The sequence below is a fragment of the Vidua chalybeata genome, chromosome 11 (assembly GCF_026979565.1).
Source record: "Vidua chalybeata isolate OUT-0048 chromosome 11, bVidCha1 merged haplotype, whole genome shotgun sequence".
Lineage (NCBI taxonomy): Eukaryota > Metazoa > Chordata > Aves > Passeriformes > Viduidae > Vidua > Vidua chalybeata.
In genome coordinates, this window is record NC_071540.1 from 19,885,062 (window position 1) to 19,911,308 (window position 26,247).

General features: G+C 58.1%; 1 protein-coding gene across 1 annotated transcript; it reads left to right on the forward strand.

Annotated features, from left to right (window-relative positions):
• Positions 1 to 3,964: 3,964 nt before the first annotated feature.
• Positions 3,965 to 17,420, forward strand: ZNF469 (zinc finger protein 469). Its single transcript, XM_053953277.1, has 2 exons — positions 3,965 to 11,001; positions 11,293 to 17,420. Exons 1-2 carry the CDS (start codon positions 3,965 to 3,967, stop codon positions 16,610 to 16,612), a joined length of 12,357 nt encoding a protein of 4,118 aa, XP_053809252.1. The 3' UTR covers positions 16,613 to 17,420.
• Positions 17,421 to 26,247: the final 8,827 nt, after the last annotated feature.

Genomic DNA, 26,247 nt, shown 5'->3' on the forward strand with positions numbered 1-26,247 from the left:
AGGGAACAATTCCCAATTCCCAATATCCCAACCAGCCCTGCCCTCTGGCAGTGGGAGCCATTCCCTGTGTCCTGTCCCTCCATCCCTTGTCCCCAGTCCCTCTCCAGCTCTCCTTGAGGCCCTGGAATGCTGCCCCCACCCATCTCCCTCCCACCAGCACAGCGAAGGGCAGTGCCCGGGCAGTTGCCACCCAGCTGGCATCCTGAGATTTTCCAGCCACCCACTCCCACGCCTGTCCCTGATCCCTGAGCTGCACTGCCACAACTCCTGGCTGAGACAGCAGCAGCTCCATGGAACCAGGGAATGTCCTGAGCTGGGAGGGACCCACAAGGATCATCAATCCAACCCCAGCCCTGCACAGACACCCCAACAGCCCCACCCTGGGTATCCCTGAGAGTATCCCTGAGACTCTCCTGGAGCTCTGGCAGCCTCGGGGCTGTGCCCATTCCCTGGGGAGCCTGGGCAGTGCCAGCACCCTCTGGGGGAAGAGCCTTTCCCTGAGATCCAACCTAAACCTGCCCTGGCACAGCTCCAGCCACTCCCTGGGTGCTGTCCCTGTCACAGGGACCCATCCCGGCCTGGTTTGTTCCCCTTGGAGCCTCTGAGCTCACCTGGACCAAACCTCAAGCGGAGCCCCCGAGCAGAGCCCCTCTCCCCGACCCCCTGCACGTGTGCCAGCCCCAGCAGGGCTGCCCTGGGCACCGTCCAGAGGCAGAGCAGGAACAGTCCCTGCCCGCCTAATCAGCTCGGGCGATACAGGAGCGATAGATAAGCGGGGGGGGAGCGTTATCGGGCTGATTTCCAGATGGAGCTGAGTCACCGCGAGTAACCGACTCGCCAAGGTCAGGCAGGGGAGAGGCCGAGCCCAGCGCTGAGCCCGGCTCTGCCAGACCCCGCCGAGGCCGTGCCCACTGGGCCTGCCATGGGAAGGAGCAATTCCCGCTGCCGGAGCCGCGGCTGCCGTTTCCTTGTGGGATGTTTGGCTTTTTTTTTCCCTGCTCACACAGCCGTTCTGTCCACCAGAGTGGGGGTTTGCCCTGGGGACATCCTTCCCCTGTCCCGTGGTGGGCACCTGGCGGTCCCCTCCCCACGGCGTGGTCCCTGCAGGGTGTCCCACATGAGCCGCTGGTGGGATCTCAGCTTTTCTCCCGTGGGAAGGATCCTTTCTCCGTGCTGGGGGTGCTGCGGTTCCCCCCCGGGGTTTGCAGCCTGCGGGGAGGGATTGGGAAGCTCTGGGGTGCTCGGGGACCCTCAGCTCAGCCCTGCCCCGCGGGCACGGCGAGCTCCGGAGGCACCGGGCGGTGAATCACAACCCGTCTGGCACGCTGGGCTCCCGGCAGGACGGGACCTGCCCGGCCAAGAGAGCGCCAGGCACGGCTCTCCGTGCCAGCCAGGCTGCTGCCACCGCCGCTGGCCGTGTCCCCTGTCCCCCAGGGGCTGCAGGAGGCTGTGGGGGGCCCCAGCACAGGGAGGATGCTCCAAGCCCCCCGCAGGTGGGGGATGGCTCTGCCTGCAGCCAGCCAGCCTGGCAGTAATCACAGTGGGTTTTTAAAAAAGCCAAACTCCCTTTGCCTCCGTTCCGTCCCTTTCCACCTCCTCTTCCAGGAGCTGAAATGTCAAAATCCAAGGAGTGATGCCAGTGGTAACCCATGGAGGAGCCTGGTGCTGAGGGCAGGCTGGGGCTGTAAAATCCAGATGGAATAGTCCCAGTTTTCCTTTTTTTTTTCCTGGATTTCCCATCCCACGGGGGGTGAGCTGTGCCTGTGGCAGATCCGTGACCCTTCGGGGGATGGATGCAGGAGCTGCCTGGGCAATATCGCTTTAAATCAACACGCCCAGCCCTCCTTATCGATTGCCCCATCGGAGCCGCATGAGGCCCCGGATTTCCCTGCTCCCGGGGCTGCCGGGCCACCTCGGAGCGATGCCCCGTGGCCACAGCCAGCAGGAGGGACCCCCAGGCAGGGACAGGGGACTCCCAAGCCCTGGCAGGGAGATTTTGGCGAGCAAATCCCTAATTTACACCTTGCCCTTATACCTGTGCACCATCCGTGATTTGCATGGAGTAAATCCACAGCCATTTCCTGCCCAGGCTCTGCCACCTCCAGCAGGACGTGGGTGCCATCGGCAGTGGGACAGCCCTGCGTGCCACCAGCCCTGCTGTCCCCATCCCCATCCCTCTGCCAGCGCAGGGAGCAGGATGTTTGTGTCTCCTGGCGCTCAGCGCGGCCCCCCTCAGCCCTTGCCGTGCAAATCCTGCAGCTTTCCAGCCACACCGACCAGCTTTTCCCTCGCAAAAAAAAAAAAAAAAAAAAAAAACCAAAAAAAAAAAAAAAAAAAAAAAAAAAGGCTCCTTTATGTGGCTGAAAAGCCCGACTGTGATAATGTAGCGAGCGCTGGCCTTGGGTATTTTATCTTGGCAAGGAGCCTTTGCAAATTTAAACAGCAGCGAGCGGGCTCTGGAGTTGTGGCTGGCTGAGGCATAAGTGGGGCATTGTTTTCCCAGCAGAGCCCTTTGTGCCAAAGGGCCGCGTGTGAGCTTTGGCCGCGGAGCCGGCACGCTCGGCTCCGACCCTATCGGCCCCGGATCCGTTTCACTCGGCGGGGTGTGAAACTGGGGAGGAATTCAGGCCTGGCAGCTCGAACCGGAGAGGGGAGCAGTGCTGCATCCCTGCAGCAGCGATGGGGGGGATGCAGCCGCCCCTCTCTACCCCGAGTATTGTTATTAATGCAGCGCTGGGGGTGCTGGGTGCTCATCACCACAGGTTCCAGGTGGGAATGGAGAGGTGAGGTCCTGGAGAGATGCAGGGTGCTCCCGTTCTCCTTGGAAAATCTTCCGTGCTCAGGTCACTCCAGGGCAGGATGGGCGAACCCGGTGGGGTTGGGATTTGTGGGAATTACACCCAGAAGGAGAGGAATAAACTGAATTTCCTGCTCCTCACCCCCTCCCAGCAGTGCCGTGCCTTGACCCACTGCAGCAGACGGTAAAGAAACATTTCCAGCGAGGGAGGAGAAAAAAACCCTCACTGTTTCCAGCAGACTTCTCTTCAAAAAAAAAAAAAAAAAGACTCTTTAAAGCAAAACTTTACCCTTCTTTTTATTAAAACCTTCTTCATATAAAATCCTGGTGGCGCCTTTTAAAACGCCCCGAGGTCTGGGTTGTAAAATCAGCTGGGAAATTCGGGACTCAGCTTTTCTGGTTTTGCCTCCTTAATAACATCTAACATTTCCAGGGCAATTCGCAGGGAGGGTGGTGAAGTCCTTTCTCCGAGGATTTCAGAGCGATGAAGGGCAGCTCCAGGGGGAAAGCGACGGAGCAAAAACCTTTCCCTTCATCTTCCCTCCAGCAGCGGGGACCTGGGGACACGGGAGCATGAGGACACAGGCACACGGGGACACGGGCACTCGGGGACATGGGGACAGAGAGCCCTTCCCAGGATGCCTCTCCCAGCCCATCCCGACAGCCCTTCCCACTAATCCGTAGGTGGAGCTCTTCTGTCATCTTTTTCTGCTTATGTTGCTAAGAAGTAACCCAGAAATAGCTTTCCCGGGAGGAAAAAAAAAAAAAAAAAGTGCTTCCTCAGCAGCTTTTGCCAGAGGTGAACTGCTCTGAGCATCCTTTGAAGAGCCCGAAGCTGCAGGGCTTCACCCCGGGGGGGGGTTGCGATGCCCCCTCCTCCAACCGCAGTCCAAGAAAAGGGGCCAAAATCTCCCCCGTGCCTCCTCTGGCCCCTTCCCTGACTGACCCCCAGCCTTCCCCTCTTCTCTCCTGTTCGCTGCAGGTCTGAAGGATGCGGCAGAGCCCCGCCGGCCCTCGGGACCCGCCCGCAGCCCGGCCCCGGGGAGCTGCTGCCCCTCTGCCCGCGCCGGTGCCCATCGGCGGAGGACCATGCCCGTGACGGGGGCACGGCAGCTCGCAGCGGGACGGGACAGCGGGGCTCTGTAGCCTTGTCCCCTCCTCGGTATCATGACTGGAGAGACCCAGCATGTTTACACCATCGGCGATACTGAGGCCGGCCCCAAAGAGCCCGACAAGGACTTCGGCTGCGAAGGCTGCGGGGACAAGGATGGGAGGGCGCTGGGCGGGGAGGGGACATCCCCCTTCCCCGGCCCCAAGGACAAGGAGCCCCACAGCCAGCGGGAAGCCGTGATCCGGCCGCAGCAAGCGGGGAAGATCGACTTCAAATCCCTCCAGTGCAAGCCCAAGTTCGGCAATGACAGCGCCTGGGGAGAGGTCAAGGGCAGCCCGCTGTCCCCGCCGGGGAAGGGGCGAGCCCGGGAGCGCAGCCGGCGCTCGGGGAAGGGCGAGCGGGGCCACCAGCAGCTCTACCGGCTCAGCATCGCCGGCACCCGGCCCAGCCCCACCATCGGCATCGCCTACCCGCAGCAGAAGGTGACGCCCCCGAAGAAGCCGGAGGTGACCCCCGCGGCCGGCAGCTACCGCTTCCACGTGCCCAGCATCCCCCAGCGCGACGCCGAGCTCCGGCCGGAAGAAATCGGCTTCGGCCGCTGCTTCCCCGACGCCGCCGGCGGCCGGACCCCCACCAGTTATACCTCACAGCCCGGCCCCTCCCTCGGCCCCAAGGGGCAGCCCCCCGCCGCCGGCATCCCCCTCAAGAGCCCCGGCACCCATGGGCAGCTACATTATTTAGAGTTCCAGGCAAACCGGGCCGAGTCGTGGCCTTCCCCGGAGAAGAGCTTTGCCGGTGCTACCTACGGGATCTCGGTGCAGAAGCCCAGCTCTTTCTCCGAGGGTGGCAAAGCCGCTGTGCACGGCCTGGGGGCTTTGCCGTGCCAGTTCCCCTTCCAGCTGCTGCACGAGGCGGGGAAGGAGCCGTTCCGCAGCAGCGCGGGCAGCCAGGAGTACCTGGACGTGGGAATCGCCGCCACCGCCCAGCTGGCTCCCGGTGCCTTCGCCTTCCACTCGTCGCCCAGAGAGTGGCCAGAGGAGCCGCTGGGCGGGGGCTCCTACGAGAGCGTGTCCCCCGAGGGGCGGCTGTACGGGCTGCCCGTGCCCCCTCCTCCGCCGCCGCCGCCCTTCCTGCACCCGCCGCCGCCGCCGGCCCTGCACCACGGCCCCTTGCCCTGCTGCAAGGGCAGGGCCGAGCATCCCGCCGACCCCACTGGTGCTCTCCCGTCGTCTGGTGCTATCGACCAAAACCCAAGCACTTTCCAAGAAAACCAAGCTGTTTTTCCGTCTAGTTTACACTCGCCTACCATGCCAAAGCCGGTGGGGAAGAGGCAAGCCTCGGCCAAGGACGGCGTCCCCAGCCCGCGGCTGCTGGTGCAGAGCAGCCCCCTGAGAAGGACCGTGCCACCAAACTCCCTGTCCCAAGTGCACTTTCAGAGCAAGGCCTATTGCAGCTCCCCCGCGGGCAGCAGCGGCGCGGGAGCCGTGCCTTTCGAGACGAGCGTTCCCACTGCGGCACCCACCCACCCCAGGCTTGTGCAAGCTTGGGAAGGTGCCACGAAGGCGTTTTCTCCCATGGACCAGAATTCAGCACCTTATTCAAACCCTGTTGGAAACCAGTTCTCATTCGAGTGCCAGTCTGGCCCCGAGCAGAGGCAGCACAGGCAGAAAAATGCCAGGCTGCCTTGGCAGCAGATGCACCTCCCTTCTGCAGTGCCCGGTGCCAACAGGCTGGAGCTGTCGAGACACATCAGCAGCCAGAAGCTCCCCTTCCCCCTGGGCACGTCGGACTGGCAGGGCAGCGGGAAAGCCCAGAAAGGGCCCCCCATAAGCAATTCTCCGGGGTACCACAGCAAAAAGCTGCTATCGGGAGAGAGCCTGCAGAGGGGAGATCCCAGCGTGACGGGAGCTTTTTCCTTTGAGAGTGGGAAGGAACCAGGGTCTCCTGCCTGCGACTCGAGAAGCAAAGCCCTGTTCTACAGTATTGCTCAAGCAGCTCCTCCTCCTCCTCCCTCAAGGAGCTCGTCAGGCTCAGGGCTGGTCCTGCCACCGTCAGCCTTGGCAGCTGCCTCCCCTTGCGAGTCCCCGCTGCCGTCCCCTGTCCCCAACCCCACGTGTGGCAGCACCTGCTCGTCGCTGTCCCCCGTGTCCAGCAGCCCACTCAACCCCGGCTTCGAGGACAGCCAGATGTCCGGAGCGCTGACCCCCTCGCCCTTCTTCCAGCACCTCTGCCATGCCAAGGATGCCAACAAAGCCTTCCACCCCTCCGAGGTTCTGAGTCCCAGCTCGCTTCATTACCACCCCCCGGACTCTGTCAAGTCCTTCGGCTTCCCTGCGGATGCTCTGAAAGACGACAGCCTCCTGAAATGTGCCCCGGGCAGCCCGTTCCACAAACCCGGCGGGGAGGCGGCCAAAGGCTGCTCGGAAGGGCTGGATGGGGAGCAGCCTCCGCCGCCCTACTCCTCCCATCACCTGCTGGCCACCTCCCTGAGCAGTGCCAGCCTGGACCAGCTGGACGTGCTGCTGACCTGCAGACAGTGTGACCAGAACTACAGCAACCTGTCCTCGTTCCTGCAGCACCGCCAGTTCTGCGCCTCGCAGCCCGCTGCCCAGGCAGAGCCCAAGGACGCTCCCCGGGCAGCCGAGGGGCGGAAAGCGCTCCCGCCGGAGCCTCCCAAACCCCTGGCGCTCTCTCCAGACCCCCAGGGACATCTGCTGGCATTAAACAAGAGCGACGACTTCTTGCTGGACGGGGAAGGCAAAAGCGAGGGCAAGGAGGATGCTCTGAAGGGCGGCCTCTTCCACGGCCTGGCCGCCAGCTCCCTCCCGCTCAGCGCCTCCGACCTGGACATCGACGATGCCAAGCTGGACAGCCTGATCACCGAGGCGCTCAACGGCCTGGGATACCAGTCGGATAACCCGGAGATCGACAGCAGCTTCATCGACGTGTTCGCTGATGAGGAGCTGCCGGGCGTGAAGGCGGCTGCCGGGGGGATGGCCCACAAGGCCAAGGAAGGCCTGGCCTCGGAGAGCAAATCCAAGCAGGCAGCGGAGGAGAAGGCAGCAGGAGAGGCCAAGGCTGGCTGTTTTTGTGAAGATGACCAGCCAGGTGGGGAGCAGGTGAAGAGAGGGCCAGGAAAGCGGCACCTTCACAAAGGGAGGGTGGCACGGAGGGTGGCACCGCTGGAGCCGGATCCCGCGGCAGAGGGAGCAGAGAGGACAGCCAGGCTGAGGGCGGGCAGGAAGAACAGCATCCCACCAGCCAGCACCTCCAGCCAGAAGCATCCCAGGAAACTCGGCCAAGACCCTCCGATGAAGAGCGAGGTGGGGCCAGGCGTCGCCACCAAGAGCTCCAAGCCACCGCGGTTCTCCATGAAGGACGTGAAGAAGCGGAAGCCCCGAAGCGGGACGTGGAGCAAGGAGCTCATCCACAAGATCGTGCAGCAGAAGAACAAGCTCCACAAGCTGCAGGTGAAGAGCAGCAAGCAGGCCCAGTTGCCCCAGGCCACCGAGAGGCCGCTGGCAGCCACCAAGGAGGGCAGGCTGCGGGAATACGACTACGTGTCCGACTCGGATGAGGAGGGGGCAGAGTGCAGCAAGCCCCGGGGCAGGAAGAAGCGTGGCATGGGATTCGTGGGGAGGAGCAAGTACAGCTTCAGCAAGAAACGCCTGGGCAGAAGCGAGAGAGCCAGAGAGAAAGACCCAGCCTGGAGCTACAGCCGGAAAAGGGACAGTCAGAAAAGGGAGGCACAGGAGGACGGGGATGTCCCGAGTCAGGAGGATGCTGAGAAAGAGGATTGTGCTGCCAGAGCCCGAAGGAGAAGCAGCCACTCCTCTGCTGGCAGCAACCACAGCGTGCCCAGAGAGATGGGCACGAGCCCACCCCACCCTGGTGGGGCTGGTGACAAGGGTGGCACCCAGAGGAGGAGGCGCTCGGGCAGCCCAGCCCGTGTGCCAAGGACTCCCCTCAGCCCTCCCCAGCACAGCAGCCCAAAGACGAGCCAGGAGAGCAAAGAGGACATTCCCAGGGGGAGCAGGAGGTTTGGCTCAGCCAAACCTTTGCTGGCAGGCTCCAGGACACGGCCGAGTGCTGAACCAGATGTTGCTGCCATGGACTGTGCAAAGGAGGAGCCGTCACCGCAGCCCCAGGAGAGGCAAATGCTCGGCACGGCCACCCCAGGCCAGAGCCCTGCCAGCTTCTCCTCTAAGGAGGGGGTGGAAGAGCCCAGAGGAGCAGCAAAGCTCCCAGGTGAGGCAGGAGAGCCCACCCTCCAGGCTCAGGGCTCTCCTGAGCTCACCGTGGACCACCAGAGGCACCAGTTTGCTCCTTTCCCAAGTGAAGGGCTGAAATACCACACAGAGGAGGTGATTGCTCCACCCCACGGCGGTAACAAATCGAGTCCTGGCCGTGGGAGTGCCACCTGCTCGGAAGCAGGAATGAAATTCACAAAGGGCCAGGGGCTCTGTGACGGTCGGAAGGATTATCCCACACCAGCTCCCACCTACGGGGGGGATGCAGTGGGAATGATGCTCGCTGCCAAGACGCCCGATCCGTATGTCAGCGGTGACAACGCGTTTTTTGACCCCAAAGGCCTTCCCGGTCACTACGAGGACAGCCTCTTCCCAAAGCCCCCAGCCCTGGGCTCCTCCCACATGGATGACGTGTACCTGTGCCGGGATGACATCAGCGCCAGCTCCTTCGAGCAGAAACACTCCGGCATCTCCCCTTTTGCCACGGAGATGCCGCAGGGCAAAGTGTCCTCCCCTCTCAGCTTTGACTCCTCGTCGATATTCGGCGAGCTGCCCGTCTCCGAGTTCGATCCGTACGAGGGCAAGGATGGATACGTGACAGCGTTCCCCTGTCCCGGGAGCGGCCCCCGCAAGCCGCTGCCCTTCGAGCAAGCGTACCCACCCTTCCTGCCGGAGAAAGACTGGTCCCTCATGGAGGAGGTGGCTCCCATGCTGCCAGAAGACATGTCTCAGTTCCACAGCCTCTCCGTGGAGAAGCCGCCAGCCAAGAAATTCCCCGAGGAAGGAGCTGTCCCCGGCAGCCAGCTCTCCCTGCCGCTGCCAGACAGGATCGCGGATTACAACGTGACCTTCATGGGCAACATTTCAGACGACGAGCTGGAGATCAAGCGCTTGGTCACGGAGCTGGAAAGCCAACTGCAAACCAGCAAGTTGGACTCGGAGGTGTCCGTCACCCTCCAGAAATCCGAGCCATCCGTGGCTGTCCACCTGCGAGCACAGGGGGCCGAGCGGTTCCCGGTGCTGTCCCAGGGAGAGCCAGAGGCAGGCCAGGAGAAAGGGCTGTTTTTGGCAGGTGAGCTGGGCAGATCGAGCCTCTGCGTTGAGGAGAGGCTGGCAGGGGAGAAGCCAGACGTGGTGACTGCCCGTGAGGGCTACGAGAGACCCAGGGAGCCCTGGCCGTGCCCGCTGGAGCTGGGCTCGCTGGAAACCGGGATGTGCGACCCAGCCCCGCTGGCCACAAACCATTTCTGCTCCAAAGACAGCAGGGAGCAGCTCCAGGGAGCTGCGGCCACTGAGGAAAGAGACCTCGGGAAGATGGAAAATGGGTCTTCTTCCAGCAGTCTACCTGGCTCAAGCACAGCTGACCAAACAGAGGCTCCCATCTACACCGGCCCTGTGACAAAAAGCCCTCCTGTTATCACTGACGCCGTGTTCCCCGAGACCGTGGGTGCAGCAGAAGGAACCAAAGACCCCCTGCCATCCCTGCCATGCCACTGCGGTGCCGAGGGCTTCCCTGTGCCAGGGAAAGCAGACACTGATCCTGCGGAGCTGGAGAAGTTGGATGCCCATCTTCCAAACCCTAAACCCCGATTTGGGTTTCAGCAGGGTCCCACCCCAGCCTTGGATCTCGCCTTTTCACCTCACGTCAAAGAGGTCCCAGATACAGAAGAAAAGACCTTAAGCAGGACTGAGCCCCCCAAAACAGTGAAAAACGCTGTGGATCTCAAAGGGGGTGGTGATGGGCCTGCGCTGGTGGAGGAGACGGAGGAGAGGAGGAGTCCCAACACCTATCAAAGCCCTGGAGCCAGTGACAAAGCCAGCAAGCCCAAAGTGCTGCTGTTTGAGATGCTGAGTGTGCCCAAGGAGAGCAACCGCCCTTCCCAGGAGATGATGGGGGCATCCCAGGAGACCTCTGCCAACCCCCTGCAGCAGCTGCAGCTCTTCGTCGCCCGGACGGTGAAGAACAACGAGGAGGAGCTGTTGATGCCGTGCTTCCCCGGGCTGCTGGCTCCCAGCCACCCCTCTGCCACCACCCACGTCCAGACGGAGCACCAGGAGCAGAGCAGTGGTGCCTTGGAAGGAGAAGATGAGACCCAAGGGGAAGGGGATCTCCCCACTGGACATATCAGTGCTCCAGGGAAAGAGGTGCTTTCTCCCAGTGGATGTGAGCAGCTGGAGGCGTTGGACGCAGAGGGCTCTTACCACGCAAAACAATCCACGTCGGCAAAGCCGGAGCTGCAAAATAATGTAACAGAGCTGCAGCACTTAGCAAATGAAGCCCCGGAGCCGAGGGACATTAATATCCCTGCAGATGGTGTTTCCCAGGAGCGTAATGACCTCTCACCACCCAACAGCACCGCGGTGACCTCGCTGCCAGGGCAGGGAAGGAAAGCTGATCAGCTCAGGGAAGAGCAGGAGGGAGATAACAACACAACGACCTTGGCATTTAGGAAACATGAGCAATCCCACCCCAGCCGTGGTTTGCTCGAGGAAGAAATGCTGGGCAGAGGAGAGGGAGAGAGGCTGGAAAGGAGTTGGGTGGGGAAGGGGGCGCAGCACCCAGGCAGTGCTCCCACGAGTCCCGTCGGCCCCTTTGGTCCCTCTGAGGGGGAGCTCCACCAGGATCACAGCCTGGGGACGGAGATAAAAGCCAGCACGGTCAGTGCAGATGTTCCCAGAGAAGGGAACGGCAAGTTGTCCCTCAATGGCTGTGATGACACAGGTGAATCTCCAGCCAGCCTGCTCTCACCAGCCAAATATTCCAACCTCAAATGCTTGCAGAGCAGCGGGGCCGAGGGGGGAGAGGTCCCCAGTTTAGGCACTCAGCTCTCGGATGAGAAGAAATACGGCTCCTCCCTGCCTGCCACACCAAGTTCATTCGTCACAAAGAGTTGTTTTCCCGAGGCCAGCAGCCATCACATCCATCACACCGTGAGCCCAGCAGAGCAAGGGACATGGGAAAGGGCACCCGCCTTCCCTCCCTCGCTGCGTCACTGCGGGGCTGTGCCGATGGAAGCGGCTGAGGAACATCCTCATCACCTCCCTGATGGTGCTTTGGGTAGCTATGAATCACCTGGAAGAGAGGGGACAGTGAGACCCTGCACTCTGCTGCATGGTGATGCTCTGGTGGGCTCTGCCTTGGAGATGGGTGGTCCCCGGGAACCTCCTGGGAAAGACTGTTCTCTTCCCTGCTCGCCACCTTTCCACCAAAAGGGTGTCGGGAAGGAGGTCCCCGAAAACACCGGTGCTGTGCTGCCAGATTTTAAAGAAAACCAAGGGTGTGCCATCACAGACACAGTCGTTAACTCCACCCCTCCAGAAACCCAGGACTATCCAACCCAGCCCAGAGCGGATCTTCTGCCCATGGAAGGAAGGGAGGTCAACCTGAACCAAGAGAACAAACTTGAAAACTGCTCCCATGTCAGGAACAAGCATCAAAGTGAACCAGAGGCTTTGTGCAATGGTTTTGCTGTTCAGGACATGTCAGCTGCCATCAGCAGAGGTCTTACAAGGGTTGGAGATCTTGGTCCTGCTGAATTAAATGGCCATGAGTTTTCAGGGGCAGCAGAGGTGAGACTTGTTCTTTCCAAAACCACAGAGAGTGAAGGAAAGAGTTTAAAGGGGGAGAAATCCAAAAGCCATGGGGCTGCAGAAGCTGGGGGTTGTGTGTTAAACAGCGTGGGCCAAGGAGAGGACTACACACCCAGCAGTACTCCAGACCCATCCCAAAATGAACTCCACAAAGGAAGAAAGCCCAATGGACTCCCGGTGACCTGTGACATTTGCTCAGCCACGTTCCGGTCCAAGCCCGGCCTGACCAGGCACAAAGCTGTCAAGCACCAGGTGAAGAACGGCGGTTTGCCACAGCCCAGCAAGACTCCCAGGTCCCCTCTGATTCCTGCACACAAGACATCAAAAGCAGCCCAAAAGGTGCCCAGGAGGAGCCTGAAGGCGTCGGTGAAAGACAAAACCTGCAGCTCACAGGCGCTGACCTCCACCGTTGAACGCGTTCCCAAGAAAATACTCGCAGGCCTGGAGAAAGAGCCCAGCACGCAGATGCAGGAGGTGGTCAGCAGAGTGCTCAGCGACCTCAGCGTGATCTCCTTGGAGATGTCCCAGGAGCTGCACCGCACACGCGTCCTGCAGAGGGAGGTGAAGGCAAAGGGACCGCGCCCGGAGATGAGGGGGTCGGGAGAGGCAGCGTCTGGGAAGCTGGATTTGGGATGGCAGGTCAGGAAAGGAGAAAAGGGCAGAAGGAGCCAAAGCAAAGATCCTGGTGAGGGGAAGAGCAGTTCTGAGAAGCAGCTCAACAGGAAAGTGAGGCGAAGGAAAACGAAGGTGTTTCCCAGCAGGAATGAGCCCGATGGTCCCTGTGAGCTGGAGAAGAGCACAGGTCCTGCTGCCCTCAGCTCCAGCCTGCCCGGGACCATGGAGGGCTTGCACGAGCCAGATGGTTGCATCTCCACAGAGGAGCAAAACAGGACCAGCGCAGCCCAGCACTCCCAAAAAGCCAAAGAGTCCTCTTGTGCAGCCGAGCTGGAGGAAGACCTGGGCAGCAGGATGGGGTCTCTAAAGGAGATGGTCAGCAAGGAGACAGCCACGGGCACCTGTCCTGGGGAGGTGGAAGATCCAGATGCAGTGGAAGACACGCAGGCTTGCAGAAAATGGATCAGTGGGTTTGTGGAGCAAGTGGCGAAGGGATGGGGCGAGGTGGGCACAGAGCAGCATCGTGGTGCTGATGGCACAGAGGACATGAATGCTGGGACAGGGGACAGTCCTGTGGCAGGCAGTGACACCAGGAACTGGAGTGGTGCCCTGCAGGGTCCCACAGCTCCTGGCAAAGGGGCTTTGCTGCTGGAGAACCACGATTTGGGAACCACCCAAAATGCTTCTGGGCATGGTGCTCTGCAGACCGCGCCGGGGACCAGCCCCTCTCCTGCAGATCCAAAGCGGTGGGTGAAGGCAGATGTGCCACCAGGCAGGGAGCACTGCGGGGACAGCACGGCCACCTCAGACCTCCAGAGCTTTTTCGACGATGATTCCACCTTCTCCCAGCTGTTCCCCAGGGACGACCAGTTTGCCCGGAGGAAGTGCACGCGGGTGTATGGGAAGCGCAGCAAGAAACCCAAACCTGTCCCCGAGGTCAGCCTGCAGCCAGCGGGGGCCATCGACCTCTTCACCATCCGCCTGGCTTCTGACCTCAGCGACACCAGCTCCTTCTGTGTCACCAGGGAGGACCCTCATGAGTATGAGACCATCTCCGTTGACGATGCCCTGATGCTGAACATGTGTCACGGCAGCAAGGCAAAGAGCGGAGATGCTGCTGCAGATGGATCTAAAAGCATCGAGCTGAGGTTGGACCAGGAGGAGACCGACCAAGGGAAGGAGGACATTGACCTGGAGGACAACATGCTGACCTTCTTGTGCCAGAACAGCCACGGGGACAGCGTTCCCAGCTTGAACATCTGGGGCAGTCTGGAGAAGGAGGGGGAAAGCCTCTCTGCCGAGGACATGTTTGAGCCTCTGATGGACCTTGAGGATGAGCACTCGCTCCAAGAAGCGAGCTCCGAGCCCCCCGACCTGGCAGAGGAGTCCTACAATGGCAAAGATAATGGGGATTCAGACTCCCCCGAATTTCACACCATCGACATTGAGATGCTTAATGCAAAGCTGAAAATGAGAGACATGTGCTTCTTCAGCCCTTGCGAGGATCTTCCTGGCCATGGCGAGGACAACGCCGTGAGTTTGAAGCCAAGGTCGGGCAAGCACAGGAGCAAGGTAGAAGATGGGAAATTGGGGAAAAACCGCGGGGACATAACCATCAAAACCAAAGACAAGCAGTACAAATGCAAAGTCTGTTTCCAGTGGTTCCTGACCCTGGGGGAGCTGGACTTCCACAAGCTCTCCCACAACCCTTCCCCTCCTCCTACCTGCTACATGTGTGTCCAGCGCAAATTCAGCTCCCGGGAGCAGCTCCGCGACCACCTGAAGGAGAAGCACACCAGGAACAAAGCTGGGCTGTGGGCGTGCGGGATGTGCCTGAAGGAGATCTCCGACGTCTGGATGTACAACGAGCACCTGCGGGAGCACGCCACGCAGTTCGCGCGCAAGGGGCAGGCGCAGAAGTCGGTGATGGGCCTGCCGGGCTGCTTCGGTGAGGACAATGCCGCCGTCACCCACTTCCTCAACACCATCATGTGTCGGAAGCCCAGCAGGTCCTCCCGGCACAGCGACCCCAGCGGCCGGCATGGGGTCAGCAGAGAGAGCAAGAGCCCCAAGGAGTTGCCCCTTGAGCAGGAGAAGGTGATGAAAGACCCCTTGGAAAGCGGTGTCAAAGTGAAGCCACCTGCGCCCAGCTCCTCCAAAGCGTCCTCCAGCCCATCTCCAGAGCACACGGCAAAAAGTGAGAACACCCCAAAATCTGTCCCCATGCACCCAGACTGCAAGGATCCTTCCCGGGACTGCCATCACTGTGGCAAACAGTTCCCCAAACCCTTCAAGCTCCAGCGGCACTTGGTCGTGCACAGCTTGCAGAAGATTTACTTGTGCCACAAGTGCCCCATGTTCTACCAGGAGACCAAAGAGCTCCGGAGCCACCTGAGCCAGGAGCATGGCGTGGTGGAGGAGCAGGAGATCAAGCACACCACCCTGTACGCCTGCGAGCTCTGCGCCGACGTCATGCACGTCATCAAGAAGTCCTTCATCTGCAGCATGTGCAACTACACCTTCTCCAAGAAGGAGCAGTACGACCGGCACATGGAGAAGCACCTGGCGGGCAGCAGCAAGACCTTCAAATTCCGAGGGGTCATGAGGCCTGGCGCTGCCTGCAGGGAGGGCAGGGAGAAGGTGAAGGAGGACGGATCTCTCCGGGAGGGAATGCCACCGAGCAAGAAGCGGAAGGTGGCTCACCATGGCAGCTCAATCCCACGCAGGTCACCAGCCCACCTAGGCCCCACGAGTGACCTTCAGCTGGTAGAAGCTGGAAGCCCCAGCCTGCAGGTTCCCACTGACTCCTTCCCAACAGCACCTGGTGACCTGGGAGCACCCCAGCCCTCCGTGAAAGCAGAAGTCCTGGTGGGTGACTTCTCTGAGCTCCTGGCAGACATGGAGAAGTCCCCGTTTGACCCCTTGCCACCACCGCCCTGCCTGTCCCCATCTCTGCCGCCAGCTGCTGCAGGCAGCCCCGAGCTCGGCCACATCGCTGGCCTGTCCATCGAGGAGCTGGAGAAAGGAGCCTTTGATGGGAAGCCACTTCCTTTCTTGGACTCGCCTGAGTTTCCCATGGACCTTGCTGGCTTGGCTTGTCACCAGGCCACCAACCAAAAACTGTCGCCTCCCCTCCTGACGCAGAAACATGGCTGTGCCGATGCCCATAAAACAACAAGCACAGGCAACAAAGATGAATACGGGGCGTGTATCCTGGAAAATCCCAGCGCAGACACCAACGCCGTGGAAGGGATCCCCTATCTCCAGCTTGCCAAGAAGGTCTCAGAGCTTTCTTCCCCTAAGGCAGAGTCTCCACAAGCCACGGACACCCCCAAATGGGGCAGCCCCAGTGCCAGTGACGCCTCTGCCTGGGAAGGCGCGGCTAAGCCGGTGTCTCCAGAAGGTGCCCACCAGCCCCTGGCCCCAAAGGACAGGACAGCATCGCCCACACTCGACAGAGCTTCCAAAGATTCAGCGCCAAAGAAGACCGTGGGTAGCGAGGCTGCTCCCAGTGTGGGCAGCCCCGAGGAGGGTCAGCAGCCCATCTCGGGGAAGGAGAAATCCGTGCCCGAGGCTAAGGACAGTAGCGCTAACGCCAAGGACCAAGGCGGCAACCCGGGCAAATCCAGCGGCCACCAGCCCAGAGATGAGGCGGCCAGCAACACCACGAGACACGGCCACGCGGAGCCAGGCAGAGCTGCCGGCAAGCTTCACCCCAAGAGGAGGAAAGAACACAAGTCCTTGAGCCACCGGAGCAGCTCCGGCTCGCGGGAGAACATGGAAGGAGACGGGAAGAAGAAGAAAGCCCGGCCACCGTGCCCGGCCAGGAGCGAGAGCACCGCTGAGCTCAAACGTGGCAGCTGGAGCAACGCCGAGGCGCCCGCCCTGTCCCCCGGCAGGAGGGACACGCACTGCACCAAGCTGGGACCCAAGCCCAGAACGGGCCCCCAGCTGAAGAAGATGGTCCTGGACCCTTACAACCAGAAGAAAGGGGAGCTCCGCCACGCCAACGGGGACGTGAAGCGCAGGAAGGCCATTCTGGGCAAGAGCCTCCACCAGGTGTTGGCCAAGGGGCCAGCGCCGTCCCCGCGTGGCTCCTGGCACGGCCCCCGCGCCGCCCGTGGGGCCAAGGCGGCCGGCCCGGCCAGCTACCGCAGCGCCGAGTCCCAGAACAACCTGCTCAGCCAACTCTTTGGGCAAAAATTAACCAGCTTTAAAATTCCTTTAAGAAGAGATACTTCAGAATAATTTATGGAAGTGACTTATGGTGATCCTCAGCTGCTTTCATGGGGTTTGCAAGGGAAAAATTATCAAAGCATTAAATTCGTTTGTGTAGCATGATTTCTCTGTCTAGCTTAAATGAACTTGCACTGCAGCCTCTGTGAAATAGTTTGCTTTGTGTCTACTAATCTACTTTAATTCACCTGATTTATCATGCAAATGCTAGAACTTTGATGTTGCTGATGATTTTCATGAACTGAAATTGTAATCGCTTTGGGCAGACTGAATCGTCGAGAGCAATTGCTTTATTGCAGAAGTGCTGAGGTTATAAGGATACTTGCAAATCTCAGACCCTTTTGAGTCTGTGTCTGTGTTATCTTTGTACAAAGTACTTGAAGAGATGAACTTCATTCCGTAGACGTCTTATTCATAAGGTGCAGTACACTGTAGAAAGCAAATTTTTTTTTTTTTTTTTGAAGATTTTGCACAAATAATCCCGTACAATTCATTTAATTGGGAGCTGGCCTAAGCGATGATACAATTAAAAAATTAAATTAAGACCCGAGTGTCCTATATTTTGACAGCCATCCCTAAGAATTTTGTTTCTACATCGTCAAGAGAAGAACGACCCAGCTCTGGGGTTCTGGGGCTGTCGGAGCCCTCCAGAGGATGCTGCCACTCTTTGACCACTGTAGACGATGGGACTGGAGGAGAAGCGTCCCCGCGAGCAAACTGCACCTTGACACTTGTGACAAACTCTGATTTTTTAGGGTTTTTTGGATTTTTTTGGGTTTTTTTTTTTTTTTTTTTGTGTGTGCGTGTGCGCGTGTGTGTTTTTTCTTTTTGTTTGTGTTTTGGTTTTTTTTGTTTTTTTTTTTTTTTTTGTGCAACGAGAAAACTGTGCCAATTTACCGCAGCGAAAACCGGTACTGTCCGAGTGCCCTCAACGGTATCACTTCTAAATTCTCTTACTGTATTGACGTAGTGGCTCTATAGGTATCCGCTTGTACTATGCAGTTACTGGTGCTATTCTTCATTTGTAATGTGAATACAGACTTCCTTGATTGAAAAAAAAAAAAAAAAAAAAGAAGGGAATTGGTAGGGAGAAGCGATTATCTGTCAAAAAAAGGGAGCAGGAGAAGAGAATTTGAAAAAAAAAAAGACAACTCGAGGGGAAAAACTTTCAGCTTTAGGGAGAAAAATTAACTTTAGGGGAAAAATGCAACTTAGGGAAAAATGCAACTTAGGGAAAAATACAACTTTAGGGAAAGAGCTCCTCTATGCTGGTACTCCATAGTGTCGAAAAGGTTACGTCACATTAAACGAGCACGTTCTACAACCGAACTTTTGGATCCAGAAAGAAATCTCAGGTGCAAATGAGGACATGGAAAGATTTTATTGAAATACTCCCAAGTCAAGGAGGTGAAGTAATGCACTGATGTGATATGAACAGTCAGAGTACTTTGCGTCTGTCCTGCAATGATTTTTTTGTTTTGTTTTAGAGTTAAAAGGAAAAAAAAAAAAAAGAGGCTTTATTCTGTTAATATGTATCTTTACAATTCTTTGTATTGTATAAAAAACTATTGTAGGTAATTTACCTTGGGTGCAATGTGTTCTGTCAAAAGTTTTTATTTTGATATTTTGTCCAGAGAAGCAGAGAGAGAGCAGGAAACGCCGTTTTATGATGTTGTCCGTGTGCTTTTAAAGTGCCTCTTTAATATTGTTAAATAAAGTATGAGATAAAAATATGGGGTGGTACTGTAAAGTCATCCATGATTAATCTTTTCAAATATATTCCAATATTTTCACAGAAATTCCCTGTCTGCGTGACTTTTGTGGGATGTTTGAGGTGTCCTCTGTAAAGGGGCTGAGGAGCACCTTGGTGCCACTGCTGCCACCTCAATGGTTTGCAAAGTGTTGGAGCTTCTCAACAGCGAAGATGCTCCTGCAGCTCCTCTTCCTCACAGATCTCATCCGAGTGCTGCTCCTGGCAGGAGAGTCTCGTCCCTGAGGGGAAAAACCCGAGGTGACGGTGGCGGTGGTGGCCTGGTTTGGTGGTCATCATCTGGTGGTGGGGATGGCACAGTTAGGTCATCATGAACTGGCGACTGTCACAGCCCAGTTTGGTCATCACCAGCTGGCAGTGGCAACAGCCTGATCCGATCATCGTCAGTTGGTGATGGTGGTGGTCCAGTTTGGTCATCATCAATTGGTGATGGTGATGGGGTTACCTAGTTGGGTCATCACCAAGTGTTGATGGCCCAGTTTGGTCATCAATTTGTGGTGAAGGTGGTCACGGTGATGGTGATGGAGACGATGATGGTGATGATAACGGCCCAGTTTAACCATTCCCCGTTTTTGATGGTGATGGTGATGGTGATGGTGGTAGCAGCCCAGTTTGCTCATCCCAGATTTATGATGGTGTGGTGGTGGTGATGATGATGGTGATGGCCCAATTTGCTCATCCCAAATTTCTGATGATGGCGATGATGATGATGGTGACAGTGCTGGTGACAGCCCGGTTTGCTCATCCCAAATTTCTGATGATGGCGATGATGATGACGGTGACAGTGCTGGTGACAGCCCGGTTTGCTCATCCCAAATTCATGATGGTGATGGTGGTGATGATGATGATAGTGCTGATGACGTCCCAATTTGCTCATCCCCAGTTGTGATGGTGATAATGACAAAGATGACAGTTTTGGCCATGATGATGATGATGATGATAGTGGCAGCCCAGTTTGCTCATCCCCAATTGATGATGATGATGAGGATGATGATGAAGATGGTGACGGCTCATTTGTTCATCCCCATTTGATGGTGATGGTGATGATGATGATGATGGTGATTGATGATGGTGTTGGCGATGGTGATGATGATGATGCTGCCGCTGCTGATGATGATGAAGATGATGCTGGTGAGGGCTCATTTTGCTCATCCCCATTTTATGATGATGGTGATAATGATGGTGTTGGTGATGGGAATGATGATGATGATACTGCTGCTGCTGGTGATGATGATGATGATGACAAAGATGATGCTGGTGAGGGCCCATTTTGCTGATCCCCATTTGATGATGATGGTGATGATGGCGGTGTTGGTGATGGCGATGCTGCTGGTGATGGTGATGATGATGGTGATTGATGATGATGCTGGTGATGGTGATGGCAGTTGATGATGATGATGATGATGATGATGCTGGTAAGGGCCCATTTTGCACATCCTGATGACAGTGTTGGTGATGGCGATGCTGCTGGTGATGATGATGGTGATTGATGATGATGCTGCTGGTGATGGTGATGGCGATGGCGATTGATGGTGATGATGATGATGATGCTGGTGATAGTGATGGCAGTTGATGATGATGATGATGATGATGATGATGATGCTGGTGATGGCAGTTGATGATGATGATGATGCAGCTGCTGCTGGTGGTGGTGATGGCAGTTGATGATGATGATGCAGCTGCTGCTGGTGATGACGATGGTGATTGATGGTGATGATGATGATGATGCTGGTGATGGTGATGGCAGTTGATGATGATGATGATGATGATGATGGTAAGGGCCCATCTTGCACATCCCCATTTGATGATGACGGTGTTGGTGATGGCGATGCTGCTGGTGATGATGATGGTGATTGATGATGATGATGCTGGTGATGGTGATGGCAGTTGACGATGATGCTGATGCTGATGCTGATGATGATGATGATGATGATGCTGGTGATGGTGATGGCAGTTGACGATGATGATGATGATGATGCTGGTGATGGTAATGGCAGTTGATGATGATGCTGATGATGATTATGATGCTGCTGGTGATGGTGATGACAGTTGACGATGATGATGATGCTGATGCTGATGCTGATGATGATGATGATGCTGCTGGTGATGGTGATGGCAGTTGACGATGATGCTGATGCTGATGCTGATGATGATGATGATGATGATGATGATGCTGGTGATGGTGATGGCAGTTGACGATGATGATGATGATGATGCTGGTGATGGTAATGGCAGTTGATGATGATGCTGATGATGATTATGATGCTGCTGGTGATGGTGATGACAGTTGACGATGATGATGATGCTGATGCTGATGCTGATGATGATGATGATGATGATGCTGGTGATGGTGATGGCAGTTGACGATGATGATGATGCTGGTGAAGGCCCAGTTCTCTCGTCCCCGCTTTGTCCTCGAGCTGACCTCTGCGGCCCCGCTGGGCTGGGGTGGGAGCCGCCACAAAGGCGGTGTATTCCATCCTTTAATTACTGCCGCAATCACAACACGGAGCCGCTGTCAGTGAGAGATAGCTCGGCACCGCCGGCTGGGATCCTCGCCACTCGGGGCTTGTAACTAAAACTGCAGGATTAATTTGATTAATTGATAGAATTATTTTCCAAACCACTCTTTTGTTTATGGAGGCTTAAAATGCTCGCCGCCTGCACCCTCCTGGTGTGTTGCAGAGTGGAGATAAAGTGGCTGAAAATAATTAGTATGGCTTAATTTAGGGAAAAAAATAACCTCAAAAGAATTTTGCAGAAAATTTAAGGCGGCACATTTTACTTTGTTTTGGCAGGAAATATTATGGAGCTGGAAATGGGACTTTTATGTTTTCCCTCTGCTATATTTCACCAGGGCAGCGAACCTGTGGGGAGGAGGAGGAGAATTTCATGCCTGGTTATTACCAGAGCTCTCCCACACCCCCAGATTCATCACCTGGGCACCTGGAAATGAATCTCCTGGGAGCCAGGGGAATGCTGCAGGGATGGGACCCATCCCCAGGGCCCTGGGATGGCTGCAGGGACCCCTTCCCAAAGCTGCACCCATTTCATGGAAGCCCAAGACACAGGTCTCAGGCTCTGCTCCCTCTGGAATGCCACTCCCCAGGGAGATGTTGGCATCATCCCCACATCTTTAGGGGCTGAATTATTTAATTAATCCTTTCCCCTCTGAATGTGAGTCGTTTTTCCCCCCCCCCCGCTCTATCCCACATCCCACTCCCTCAGTCCCCCCCGCCCATCAGCTCCCCTGAGCTCCCTAAAGCCCCCCGGGTTTGCTGAGTCCTGCATTATCCAGCAGCGTTTGTCACTTGGAAGATTGCAGGCCCCTGTCACCGTAATTCCAGTGAGGATGCAAAGCCGGGCAGCTTCTCCTGGCTGGGGATTAACTCCCTGCTCAGCAGGGGCCAGCAGCACGGGGAGGCTCCTGTGGGGGTCCCAGCCCTGCACCCCCCCGGGATATGGGGCCAGTCTGCAGCCACATCCTTGGGGTGGGACAGCTCCAGGCCCCAGGGGTTACAGGGTGGGTCTGATGGGAGGTGTCTGGCATTGATGGAGCCCCTCAGTGGGGATTTCTTGGCTTCTTGCCACCCCCCAAAATTTTCCTCAAGCTGTTTGCTCTTCAAGCTTCCCCCCCCCTCCCCACCCAAATCCAGCCAGCCTTTCTTTTCTCAGCCCCACATCCAAGTTTCTGAGCCAGAGGTGCTTTAAGCCTCTCCATAAAGCCTGGAGGATAACGGGATCCACCATGGTTGTCAGGCTGCAAGCAGGGGCTGAAGATTTAGAAATTTCTTTTCCTTGCTTTTGAGTCAAATCTGGCCGTGCCTTGCACAGCAGGAATTCAAAGCCCAGCTCCCACCTTCCTCCCCAGGGTGCCTGACAGGGACCACACGTACCAGCGGGATCCTGCACCCCTGGGTGCTGAATTCATGCAGGAAAACCTGGAGCCCTGGGGGCTGTGAACTGGAGCACGGGAGCCCTGCAGCCCCCAGGGATGCCATCCTGCCAGCAGTGATGCTTCTGAAGCCCAGGAATTGGTGGGATTGCTCCTTTTGGGAGTTAGAACATCATTCCTACAGAAGATCAATAAGAGGGAGGGGGAAATATGCACTGAGACATCCCAGCCTTGGATTTGGGATGTGGGGGCTGCTCACCCACACATTCCCACCTGGTTTCAGGAGCATCCAGCATCATTTGTGCCAGGGGAGGTTTAGGTGGAGACTGGGAAAATTTCTTCATGGAAAGGTGAGTCCAGCCCTGGGCTCAGCTGCTCAAGGCAGTGGTGGAGCCCCCACCCCTGGAGGGATTTAAAAGCCACGTGGATGTGGCACTTGGGGACACGGTTCAGTGGTGGCCTTGGCAGTGCTGGGGCTCGATGATCTTGGAGGCTTTTCAAACCTAAATAATTCCACGGTTGGGATTTGGTTTAATCCCAAACCCTTCCACGCTGCCACCACGGCTCCCGGGAGCCCGGAATTCCACGGCAGCGTCTCTGCACAGGACGTGCCCAAGCCGTGCCCAAGTCAGGGAGGAACATGCCCAAGCCGTGCCCAAACCGTGCCCAAGCCGTGCCCAAACCATGCCCAAGCCATGCCCAAGCCGTGCCCAGGCTTTGCTCCTGCCATGTCCAAGCCGTGTCCCACCCGTGTCACATCCGTGCCCAGGCTGTGCCCAAGCCTCGGAGGACCCCGGGCTCTTGGCAGCCCCCCGAGGCCGAGCCACAGGCAGGTGACAAGTGGCACCCCGGGCCAGCAGGTGGCAGGGCCCTTCTGCAGGTGGGGCACCGCGATGCCAGTCCTCCCTCTTGGGACAAAAAAAACCACCCTAAAATAGGTTTTTTTGAGCTGGAAAAAAGCTTGGTTTGGAGCCTTGGCAGACCGTGCCAGCGGGCAGTGCCACCGGCTGGCACCGGGGGCTCAGCACAGCCCCCCAAAATGCCCCCCCAGCCGTCCCTGAGCCCTGAAATCCGGCAGAGGCAGCGCCTCGGCTCTTCCCATTGACATTCCTGCGCCGCCGCCTCCTCTCGCCGCGTCTCTAATAATATCAGGCCAGATTAATTGGCACTAATACAAATGTACACAGCTCCATAAAAAGATGTCACCTCGCTCACAATGGGGGGAACGGCTGCTCCCGCATTATCTCTGCTCTGCAGGCGTGTAATTCACTCCTCGGGAAAACACGCTATTTATTCGGCTCCCCTATAACAATCTCTCTGCAAACACCACGGCATCGGGAAGGGGAGCAGGGAGACACCCAGCCCTGCCGCTGTCACCGCCACCGCGACGCTTGTCCCCGTGCAGGGCCACCCATGGGTCCCCCCCAGGGGATGGGGCAGCGGGATGCGGGATTTGGGGACGTCCCCGCGCCGGGATGCAGCGCTTGGGTGGTGGCTGAGAGCGAGAATTGTCAGCCCTGGGGGGGGGTCTAAGTGGCTCCGGGATGGTGCCAAAAAGGGAATTAAAGGGACATCGGCAAGGAATGTGCCAGGGGAAGGACTGCAACCTGTTTCCTTCGCTCCCCAGGGCAGGGCGGCAGCACCCACCGGCTCCAGCGAGGCTTTTGGGGCATTTTTTTTGGGGGGGGGGGCGGGATGCAGCCCCCCGTGGGTGTGGCAATGTCCCCTCGCCCCCTCGAGTTGCTGCCACTGCTTCTTCCAGCACAAAGCGCCGGGGACAGCCCCCATCCCCGTGCTGCCTGCCGGGGAGAGGAAATTTGGGCGCCTCATCGGTGTTCGCCCACCCCCAGCCCCTCAAACCCCTGCAATTAACGATGCTGTGTTTAATTAAACGCTCGTCTAATTATCTTGGCGTAGGCAAACACGCCAGGTGAACAGCACGGGGAGCTGCGGGGGACATCCATGGATGTGCCAGAGGATCTGCCGTGCCCCCAGCCCCAAAACCCCTGCAGCCGAGCCGGGGGGAGGCTGGAGACCCCCGAAAGAACCGCGGCGGATTTGGGGCTCCCCATCAGCAGCCCCTGGTGGGGTCAGACCCCTCGGGACTGGCACAGAGCAGAGGCCACTGCGGGCTCCTCGGGCCGGGAGGGGAAAGGCTCTGGAAGCAGAGCTGCTCCCCCAGGGGGGGTTGGTCTCCGGGAAGGCGGCGATTCGAGGCCACTCGAGGTGAAAGGCGCCGCCAGGATCGTTTTGGGGGGTGGTCAGCCGAGGGGGGGGGGGCAGCAGAGCCTTGTCCTCAGCAGCATCTCCCTCCTTCCATAGGGTTTTTTTTTTTCTCCCCTGGATCTCTTCTTAATTCCTAACTTAATTTCTTTTGACATCCTCATTGCCGGTTTGACCTCTTTACTGGAATCATGCGCTGCTTAAAACTCATTATCCCACCATTGAAACAGGAAGTTAATTAAAAACCCTTTAAAAAAAAAAAAGAAAAAGAAAAAGGGGGGAAAAAAAGCACATCCCATGTCCGGGGATAGATGGAGAAGGGATATGACAGAGCTGTGCCGTGTCCCCACAGCCCACCAGCCCCCTCCACTGATCCAAAACCCCCATTGTTATTTGGGGACCACCAGCTGTCACCACCGGCAAATCCCCCTGATCCCAGGTCAGCCATGGGCAAGGTCCAGTTTGGGAGAAATTGTTTTTCACAGGACAATATTCCCATTGTGGAACAAGTGGCTCCTGTTTAACCCCAAAATTTCCTCATGCTCACAGCTCACCTGGCTGGGATGATGCCAAGGGGGGACCCCAGGACACCCTGGGGTGGTGTAGGTGTCCCCCCACCCTGAGCCAGGGTCACGGTGGCCGTGGAAGTGACAAGGGGGAGGTTTTGGACCCTTCACCTGGAAATGAGAGGGGCTCCAAGGGATCCACAAGAGCCTCTGGGGACCCCACAGGAAGGTTTGGGGGACCCCGTAAGGGGCTTTGAGGATCTGAGAAAGATGGATTGGGACCCAGCGAGGGCACTGAGCTTCCAGCAGGGGGATTGCTGTGAGTGTAGGAGCTTCCAGAAATGTCACAAGGGACCCCAGAGGGGAATTCGGGCACCCCAAAGAAGGATTGAAAACCCCAGAGGGGAATTCGGGCACCCCAAAGAAGGATTGAAGACCCCAGAGGGGAATTCGGGCACCCCAGAGAAGGATTGAAGACCCCAGAGGGGAATTCGGGCACCCCAAGGAAGGACTGAAGACCCCAGAGGGGAATTCGGGCACCCCAAAGAAGGATTGAAGACCCCAGAGGGGAATTCGGGCACCCCAAGGAAGGATTGAAGACCCCAGAGGGGAATCCGGGCACCCCAAGGAAGGATTGAAGATGCCAGAGGGGAATTCGGGCACCCCAGAGAAGGATTGAAGACCCCAGAGGGGAATTCGGGCACCCCAAGGAAGGACTGAAGACCCCAGAGGGGAATTCGGGCACCCCAAGGAAGGACTGAAGACCCCACAGGGGAAGTTCGCGACGCTGGAGATGCGTTGTGGAACCCAAAAGCGGGGTCCGACCTAAGGGGGTGGTGCCAGAGACCCAAAGCAGAGGGTGGAGCCTCACGTGGCTCCCCGGGCGGGGCTGGGGACACTTTTGGGAGCCTTTGGGGACCGCGGCGGGGGCGAGCGGGGCACGGAGCCCCCCAGGCCGGGACCGAGCCGCGAGGCCACGCCCCCTCCGCCGTTAGCCCCGCCCCGCGGCGCGCGCGCCATCCGGTGGGCGTGGCCGGCGGCGGGGCGGGGGCCTATGGGCGGCCGCGGCGGCGGCGGAGGCCCCGCCCCCCCCGGAGCGCTCCCGCGGGTTTGATCCGGCGCGGCGCCCATTGAGAAAATCCCGCGGCGGCGGCGGCGGCGGCGGCGGCTTCGCTCCGCCGAGCACGGCCCCGGCCCCGGCCCCGGCCCCGCGGGCGGGCGGGCGGGCATGCGAGCAGCCGGGGGCCCGCCC